Below are 9893 nucleotides of genomic sequence, written 5' to 3'. Positions count from 1 at the left end.
GCCTAAATAGTTGATGAACCTCTGTTATCAATGATGATTTACATTGTCATCTTGCCCTTTCTCCAAGGGCAAAGTACAAGGTTATCTCCCCCCCCCCCCGCATTATATTTTTACAAGAAATCTGTAAGGTAAGCTGGGTTAAGAGATAGTGAGACTGTTCACATGAGCAACCCTACCGAAGCTTGCACAGCCCTACTGTTGTAGGGCTCACCCCCTGCCTGTGGACTTCTTGGAGGCATCTGGTGGGCCACTGTGTGAAACAGGATGCTGGACTGGATGGGCCTTGAGCCTGATTTAGCAGGGCTGTTCTTATGTTCCTAAGTAGGGTTGGTCATGTGGAGCACCAGGATTGGGGCTGATCCCAGTGCTGCCTTGCTGGCTAGCCTGAGGTTTCCCTCTGGGCTATTTCCAAGGTAGAAGGGTGCGAGCGCACCCTACGTAACTGGCCGTGTGTCAGACACAGAGCCAGCCTCTGGTCGTGTGGTGGATTGAGATGCAGGAGGCCGTGGCCTGCTTTCCTCTCATTCCTTTGCCACTCTTGGGAGCTGCCACGCCCTGGTTGTGTGAATGTGCAGTGATGGTAAGCCCAACAGTGGCTTGAATTGTGTGGGGGAAGGCAGGTCAGTTCCTGCAGCCGCCCCCAGCTGGGTAAGCATACATCGTGTGGACAATCTTAGTGACTGGCCTAAGATCACCCAGTGAGCTTCATGGCTGAGTGGGATTTGAAACTCAGTCTACCCTGCTCCTATTCTGGCCACTACACCTCATTGTATTTTCACATAAATTACTTTACACACATATTATTTAGGGCAAGCTGAATGAATAAGAACATTTTAAAAAGTCCTGCTGGATAAAGCCCAAGGCCTATCCAATCCAGCATCCTGTGGCCTACCAGATGGCTCCAGGAAGCACACAAGCTGAGGGCATGCCCTCACTCCTACTGTTACTTCCCTGCAACTGGTATTTAGAGGCATCTTGCCTCTGAGATTGGAGGTAGCCTATAGCCCTCAGACTAGTAGCCACTGATAGACTGTATTCCATGAATTTATCTAAAACCCCTTTTAAAGCCATTCAGGCTGTTGGCTGTCACCACATGTTGTGGCAGAAAATTTCATAGGTTGATTATGCGTTATGTGAAAAAGTACTTCCGTTTGTCGGTCCTAAATTTCTTGGCAATCAGTTTCATGGGATGACCCCTGGTTCTAGTGTTATGAGAGTGGGAGAAGAATTTCTCTCTATCCACTCTCTCCACTTCATGTATGATCTTATAGACCTCTATCATATCTCCTCTCAGTCATTTTTTTCCTAAACTCAAAAGCTCCAGGTGTTGTAGCCTTGCCTCGTAAGGAAGGTGCTTTAGGCCCCTAATCATCTTGGTTATTCTCTTCTGCACCTTTTCCAGTTCTACAATGTCCTTCTTAAGATATCATGACCAGAACTCTATGAAGTTCTCCAAATGTGGCCGTACCATAATTTTGTATAAAGGCATTATAATATTAGCAGTTTTATTTTTATCCCCCTTCCTAAAGATCTCCAGCATGGAATTGTCCTTTTTACAGCTGCCGCACACTGACTCAACATTTTCAATGACCCCAAGATCCCTCTCCTGGTCAGTCACTGACAGCTCAGACCCCATCAGCGTATATGTGAAGTTGGGGTTTTTCATCCCAATATGCATCACTTGCTGACATTAAACCACATTTGCCATCTTATTACTCACTCCCCCAGTTTGGAGAGATCCTTTTGGAGCTCCTCGCAACCTCTTTTGGATTTCACTACCCGAAATAGCTTGGTGTCATCTGTAAATTTGGCCACCTCACTGGTTACCCCAACTTCTAGATCATTTATGAATAAATTAAAAAGCACTGGTCCCAGTACAGATCTCTGGGGGACCCCACTTCTTCTTCCCTCCATTGTGAAAACTGTCAGTTTATTCCTACCCTCTGTTTCCTGTCCTTCAACCAGTTACCTATCCAGACATCAACCTGTCCCCTTATCCTATTACTGCTAAGTTTTCTCAAGAGTCTTTGGTGAGAAACTTTGTCGAAAGCTTTTTGAAAGTCCAGCTTTACTGTGTCAACTGGATCACCTTTATGCACATTCATCTGCTGAAATTCTCAAAGAACCTCAAAAGGTTAGTGAGGCAAGATTTACCTTTGCCGAAGCCATGCTGGTTCTTCTTCAGCAGGGCCCTGTTCTTGTATATGCTTAAAAATTTTATCCTTGAAAATGCTTCCCATCAATTTGCCTGCAACAGATGTTAAGCTAACTGACCTGTAATTTCTCAGATCCACCCTAGATCCCTTTTTGAAAATCAGTTTTACACTGGTTAATTTTCAGTCCTCAGGGTACAGAGCCTGACTATAGGGATAAGTTACATATTTTTGCAAGGAGATTGGCAATTTCACATTTGAGTTCTCTAAGGACTTGGGTAGATGCTGCCAGGCCCTGATGTTTTGTTAATTTTTTAAATTTTTCTAGGCAGTTTAGAATGACATTTCTAGTCATATCTATCTGACTCTGTTCTTTAGGCTCTGTCCCCAAGAAGGTTGGTTCAGGCACAGGTATATGCTCAGTATCTTCTGCCATGAAGACAGATGCAAAGAACTGGTTTAGCTTCTCTGCAATCTCCATATCCTCCTTAATAATCCCTTTCACTCCCTCATCATCTAATGGTCTAACCACCTCCCTGGCAGGTTTCCTGCTTCTGGTCTATCCCCCCGATGCTGTGATATAAATGTTCCTCAAACTCTCTTTTCGCCTCCCTTATTGTCTCCTAGCATTTGTTTTCCCAGAGTTTGTGTTCCTTTCTGTTCTCTTCATTACATGGGCTGTGAATGTTTTGAGATCTGGATGTAGATATACAGACCGAACAACACTGAAAACCACACCTTCATATCTAATTATCTACCTTCCCATTTTGCATATATATGCAGCCCCGTCCCACTTAGAATAAGAGAACTGAAGATCATCTTACCTGCTGCAAACCTCTTTTTAATAAGTGAAAATCGATACCCAGCTCCAACAAGTTCAATGTCACAGCTGGACAGAGTGCTTCCTTCGCTGGTGAATTGCACAACCAGGGGAGAAGGTTTGCTTGGTCCCTCAGATAATTGGAATCGTGCCAGCAAAGAACCCACACCTTTAGACAGAAAATTCACCCAATTTTGCTTATCAGTACAGCTGAGGGGCGAGAAACTGATGGGGGTGCTAATCTTCATGACAAAAGTAACATCTATCCATAGCTTTTTAGAGGGTTTAAACTGGCACAAGCCGACCCCCGCACAGAGCATCTGTGCGTTTTGGGGGGCCGGCTACCTCTCTCCCCCCCACCCCAGTCTCCAGCCGGGCTGCCGCCGGCCTCCGCATTCTGGCCGGGCCCGCCGCCGCCGGCCTCCGCATTCAGGCCAGGCCCGCCGCCGCCGGCCTCCGTGGCCGGGCCAGGACCCCCACCCCCGCTGGCCTCCCCGGCCGGGCCAGGACCCCCGCCACTGCTGGCCTCCCTGGCCGGGCCCACCGCCGCCCTGGCCTCCATGGCCCGGCAAGGCCCGCCGCCACCTCTGTCCTCCACCACAGATGTGCCTCAGCCAATCAGGTGCGTCCCTCCGCTCCGCTGCCCAGCCAATCAGCTGGGTTGCCGGGACACATCCCCACAGAGGCTGAGGCACGTCTACGGGGATTAAATATATAGATTATACAGCCATAATTGCTTGTGGTGTGTATACTTATTTCTTGTGTCCTAATGCCACCCCTGCATGGAATTGCAGGTTTTTATAAAGCCTTTTTGACTAGAAATAACTGTAGAACAAAAGAAATGAGCATGTGTATACAAAGGAAATGCTGGCTCTATGATACTACCTTCAACATATTTAAAAACAATCTTTGTCTGCTTACGATAAATAAACATCCTGCACAACATCAACAAGGAGTTATTTGCATGTGGCTTCATGCTGCAGGATAAATGTTGAGCAAAGCCACTTCAAACTACACTTGCGGCATTGAGGGAAGCAGCCCCACCCGTCTGCTATTGGATTTTGTTTTGAAACAAGTTTACATGGCATGCTCTGTGTTTTCCTTCTAGCCAGTGGGGGCGGGGGGAGAGTGAGAGCTTCCTTAAGAGTGATATCTGCATTTCTAAAGAGAACATCCCTCTTATCATGCTAATGCTCTTACATCAGTGCCTCTCCCTATTTGCTCTGCAGTTTTCAGAAAAAGTAGCTTAAAACCAGCATTTTAAAAATCTGGAAATATGTCAAGAAAAGCTAGAATTCACATCACAAAGCCAGATTTGTGGGTGGAGAGGGTCCAAGATTCTCGAAGGGACTTCAGAGTAAGTTTGGCTGATTTGTGAATGCACACCCTCTCTGAAGTAGATTCGGGGTAGAAGCCCTGTGTGTAAAGCCTCCCAGTGAGAGAAAACTACAGATGGTAAAGAGATACTGATTGAACAGGAGGAACCCCTACTAGTTTCCTATGGTTGGAACCATCCGCAGAATGGTTCCATCCTCTCTGCAGATGGAACAGGAAGAACCTAGTAACAGAAGACTCTTTTTTAAAGTGAGGCTGTAATGGCTGAGGGAAGGCTGAAGAGACTGAATTTTGAGAGCCATATAAGTTTCTATCATTTACCTCCATTTTCAGATTTTTGTGAAATATCTGGAATCCTCCATAATATCCTTTGTTGTTCAGCATTCCTAAAAACAAAAAGAAAAGAAAGAAAACTTGACCATATAAGAACTATCAGAAGAGCCCTTCTGAGACATTTGAACTGTGGGACAGATAGCAACCAAATTTAATTCTGCACATCCAACCCCACAGTCTTTTTACCCTGCACTTCAGCCCATGTTTGTCTGCATTGAAGGGGCAGGGTGAGGAAAAAATAATAATGAGCACAGGTTGTGCAGTCTGCATGACCCAGTATAAGATGCCTGCAAATAACTCTTTTTTGCCAGTTCATAGAGGAGCATTTTCTGTGCCTACAGCTTACTGTTACAACACTGTACTGAGAGTGCAGAAAACTCCCCTATCAAAATGCCCTTTGAAAAACTAGCATTTCCCACTGTGTATTTATAAATGAGAAGCTCTTGGTAATGATAAAATACCAAATAACAGAAATGGCAATAATCGAGTGGCCTTATATGCAGGTCTGCCTATGAAGTGGGAGCAGAGAGTACCACGTAAAGAGCAAAAGGAGTGTGTGGCTACAGGGCGCCCAGTGTTTTTTCTGGCTTATCTCCTTGCAATCTGATTTCAAAATACTATTTCCTCTCCATCTGGGTTCTGATACTGGAAGTGAGCTAGGCTGTGAGAAATGTACCTGTGCAGAGGTTCAACTCCAATGCACCTCTTTTGCTTTTTGACTCTGGCCCTCAGCTCTGCTTTATGTGTGAATGGGACAGACCCACATTTAAAGATACCAGGCTGCTGGTCTAATATTACGTGATGATTGTGATTCAAAATACATATGAAGCTGCCTTATATCATATTGGTCCATCTAGCTCAGTGTTGTCTACCACCTTGGCAGAGGTTCTCCAGGGTTAGGGTGGGATCTTCACCAGCTCTATCTGGAGATGCTAGGGACCCTGGGACCTGCAAACTGAGTCACAGACCCATCATAACAATTAAATTAAAAATAAAATAAAACTGGTTTGGAGTACCATGTTTCCAATAAATATTAGACCTGGCCATTGCAATATTTACTTTGTAGCTCTTTCCACTATTTACTTTGTACCTATTTATATTAGGTACAATATTTACTTTGTACCTACTCCACTATGACCCTATGCATGATTACTCAAAAATACATCCCATTGGTTTCAGTAAGGCTTCCAAGGAAATGTGCCAATGACTGTTGCATTAGATTCTTTCTCTTCTTCACTCTCTCTCACATGAGTGCCGAGGACTTATTCATACATAATCATGAAAAGATTTTGATCAGTAGATGCTGTTCTAAATGGCCAGGGCTGACCAGGATTTGTTTCAGGTTGTCCAGAAAATGGGCTTAGCTGTGCACGGATGGACTTGAGGGTAAGAGAGGACCAAAGACCAGCCCTAGCTCATACCAAATAGCAGGTGGAAGCACAGCTTGAAGTTTTGTCACTCCTCCATCTATGGGAACAAGGAACTGCACGTTGTTTAATGCTACTGGTGTAGTCATTGCCTCTAGATTATATTTGTAGTCAATGCGTAAATCAGTGCTTGTAGGGTCACACCGCCAGTTCACTGCAAGGTTCAGTGGAGTAGACTGAATACCCTGGGCAGACACCTTATAAAAATGACAGAAAGAGAACATGTATGTGTGAAAACCAAGGTAATAAAATTATAAAAACCATTGTTAGGTGCAGAACAGATAATTCTCTCAATATTTTCATTAATGGACACACAATGTAGAGAACACACCATTTAGATCTAGAGAAGGCAAAAATAATGCAAGATGTCCCATACCACTTGGCAAATAAAACAATAACTTGAATGTTTATTATCAAACTATGCCTATGGACTCCATTACGTTAGCTGTCTCATTGACAAGATTAAACTCTGTAAAAGGTGTTACCTGATATTTAAGCATATCCACATTATAATACGTTGCTTGTGGTTTCTGTTCAGACACTTTCTTTAAGTGAGTCATCAAATTTGGCATGTTCACCCAGAATTCTTTTGTGTTGGCATCGGACTGTGTACTGTCACTGCAGGCATTTATTTTAAAAAAGGAGAAGAATTAACCATTTTCATGCTTACATTCTGTTAACCTGTTTAGTCAGCACGTAAAGCCCACATCAATCATTTACTATCTGTTTACTTTTTAGAGCTTGACTTCAACTGTACACCTTGTTTTTAAGCTGGAAGATCTTAGCTGGGCTGCTGAAGAGAAGGTAGTGCGAGAGCTCATCTTTATGGGCCAAACGACTCATTATGAACAATAACCATTGAGGTTCTTCGATGTGGTCTCTGTCTTCTACACAAATGGGCTATTGTGCCTGCGCAGAGACCTTGTCTTGCTATCCCCTTCTTGTTTTCTCCCTGCTTCTTTACTAATTTTGTTTCTTCCTTCCTTCCTTTCATCTTTGCGTAGTAGTGTTTTTTCTTTTGTTTTTTGTGAGTTTTCCCCCTTAGAGCTCCGATGCCAGCTGGGACAGAGCGTGGTGGCCAGCTGGCATTTGGCTTTCATGCCAGGTACGACGAACTTTAAAAAATGCACTCGATGCGGATCTAAGATCCCTTCCCCAAGTACTCATACCAAGTGTCTCTTGTGCTTGGGGGAATCCCACATTGTCGAGACCTGTCTTCACTGCCAGAAGTTCACAAAACAGGCTCTTAAGAATAGGGCTTCTAGCCTACATGCAGCCCTGTGGGATCTGGCTCTCCATTCTTTGGAAGCCTTATCATTGAAGCGGTCCGTAAAAATGGGTTCATCGGTACAATCGGAGCGTGCAGCATCTGCTCCTGTGCAGACCAAAAATCCGTCCCCGATGCTGGTATTGGCATCCTCTACTGCTCGGCCTTTGACGGCATCAAGTGAGCTGGAACGCTCAGAAGACCTCCCTCACCATCAGGCACCCGTGGTACCGAAGTCCTCCCCGAATTCCTTGCGATCAGTACTGAAGATAAAAAAGCAGCTTAAGCTGCATCGTGACTTGCCAGCAGGTCGACACCTCCCTCCTATACCCAAGAAGAAGGAAACAGCGGAGGTTCCTGTGTCGGAGGCCCCGGTGGCCAAGAAGGCTAAGGTGGCCTCGGATTGCCCTGTGCAGAAGTCATCAGTGTTAGCAAGACCTAGTTTGCCTGTGATGGCGGAGTCGGTGGATTTGGCCCCACAATCAAGCTAGATCGAGTAGGGAATGCTCAGTGGCATCTGGCAAACCGGGTTATACGTCTTCAGAAGAACAGGTGTATTCTCCAACCAAGCCTGCAGAAGATGCGTCGTGGCTGCCTAGGCACCAATTGCCCCCTTGGAAGCACCAAGAGAGTGTCCCTCTTAGAGAACATGGTACCTGTTGTGGTTTGGAAGAACGCTCCTCGACTTACAGACAGGATCGGTCCTGGGACCATTGTGATCAATCGTATCAAGATAGATACCGGGCATGATTGATACCATGGGGACAATCAATCTGACTATTCAGACTATGTTGGACCCCGCTATGGGTCCCGCTTCACAGAAGGTTCAACGGGACACACAGTAACAATGAGGGGAAGGCGTGAACCCCCCTCACACTCAGAAGGGAGGCCGCATTACTGCTCGCTGCTATGTCCTTCTAGGGATCGATACAAGTGTTGTGAACCCACCCACCCCCAGTGCCCGTGGGACATCAGGCTACCGTGCCTGTTCAATAAGTTTTCACTTTGATGCCAGACAATCTGGGCAACAAACTGGGCTCCCCTTTGGGTTTGACACACATGGCTCAGGACCTTTTGGCTCCCCAGGAGCCTGAGTATGAGAGCGATGCCAGCTCTCAGGACTCTGAGGTGGTTTTGCTGGGTTCCTCTTTGCTCAATATACAATCAGACTTGAAGTCAGTTTCCCCGTAGGAGGACTTCAAGCTGTACTCTGCTTACGTGACTCGAATGGCTTCAGCCTTGCGGGTGAGCCTCGGTACCCAACAGAAAGGAGAACTGGGCCCTTTATTTAGCCTCACTGATTTGGAAGCCAAGATACCAGCCACTTTGCCCTTGAACTCAGCATTGTTAAGGGTTATGCGGGCTCACTGGAAGAAGCCGGCTACACTTTCCCAGCCAAACAGGCATTTGGAGAATTTCTACCGGGTGCAACTGAAAGAGGATATGTCCTTTTTGAAAAATCATCCCACACTGAATTCTATTGTTGTGGAGGCATCTTTACAAAGGACCAGAGGTCACAGACAGTTGGCACTGAGAGATAAAGAAGGAAGGAAATTGGACTCCTTTGGGAGGTGGCTTTACTCAGCCTCAGCCCTCTACTTGCGGGTAGCCAATTAACAGGCTTATAACGCCCGATATAACCACTTTTTGTGGGAGAAGGTGTGTCCCTTTCTGGATCTCCTTCCACAGGACAAGAGAGATCTGGCAAAAGTGTTTTTCCATGAGGCCATTCAGGTGGCAAAACAGGAACTCTACTTGGCCCGACATTCGGTAGAATGTACAACTAAGGTAATGGCCACGTCAGTGGTGCTCGGACAACAAGCTTGGTTGCGTTCATCGGGACTGCACTATGAGGCCCAGGCTAGGGTCGAGGACCTGCCTTTCAAAGGCTCTGGCCTCTTCTCTGAACAGACTGATGATATGCTCCAGAAGGTTCAGGAGCACAGGGCTTTCCATGTCATATGCTTTGCCGGCTAGCAAAACACAGAGAACTGCCAAGTGGTCACCTTATCAACCACGGAAGACCCCTTCCAAGCAACTGTCGCCTTCGGAATGGTCCTTTTGTGGCAACAAATTCCAACCAAGATACAAGTCGGGTGTCCAGCCCAGTAAGCTGGCCTTTCAGAAGCAGCGCCCGAATATCTCCCAGAAGAAGCAATGACTCAGGGCACTTCAGGACTCGCCTGGCCCCATTCTCGGTGAGCTGGGACAAGGTGACTACAGACCAGTGAGTCCTCACAATTATACGGTTGGGCTATGCCCTGGAGTTTTGCAGGACACGGCCAGTGTCCGGGATTGTGGTGACTCCTTGCACCCCAGAGTTGGATCAAGAGGTTGCTGCTCTCCTGGAAAAGGATGTGATTGAGAAAGTCGCGAACCCTGACAGCCCCAGGTTTTATTCCTGGTATTCTCTTGTGCCAAAGCTGGACAGTGGTCAGTGCCCTATACTAGAACTCAGGGCCTTGAACAAACATTTGGTCAATAAAAGGTTCCGAATGCTCTTGGTACCAAACATTATGTCCATCCTGGAAAAGAACATGTTGATGGTTTTCCTGGAC

The 9893-nt window shown here is 46.2% G+C and overlaps 1 protein-coding gene across 13 annotated transcripts in view; it reads right to left on the bottom strand.

The window, feature by feature from the left end:
• Positions 1 to 9893, bottom strand: part of SGIP1 (SH3GL interacting endocytic adaptor 1) — a 221250-nt gene that overhangs the window by 9744 nt on the left and 201613 nt on the right. For all 13 annotated transcript variants that reach the window (XM_053246554.1, XM_053246556.1, XM_053246549.1 and 10 more), the window contains 4 exons: positions 6554 to 6686; positions 6063 to 6265; positions 4630 to 4694; positions 2978 to 3142 (listed from right to left, as the gene is read on the bottom strand). In XM_053246554.1, the coding sequence (XP_053102529.1) occupies positions 2978 to 3142; positions 4630 to 4694; positions 6063 to 6265; positions 6554 to 6686 (566 nt within the window). The remainder of the gene's footprint in view (positions 1 to 2977; positions 3143 to 4629; positions 4695 to 6062; positions 6266 to 6553; positions 6687 to 9893) is intronic.

This window comes from Hemicordylus capensis, chromosome 4 (genome assembly GCF_027244095.1).
Source record: "Hemicordylus capensis ecotype Gifberg chromosome 4, rHemCap1.1.pri, whole genome shotgun sequence".
Lineage (NCBI taxonomy): Eukaryota > Metazoa > Chordata > Lepidosauria > Squamata > Cordylidae > Hemicordylus > Hemicordylus capensis.
The sequence above is the reverse complement of the archived record's forward strand: the minus strand, read 5'-3'. Positions and strand labels throughout refer to the sequence as shown.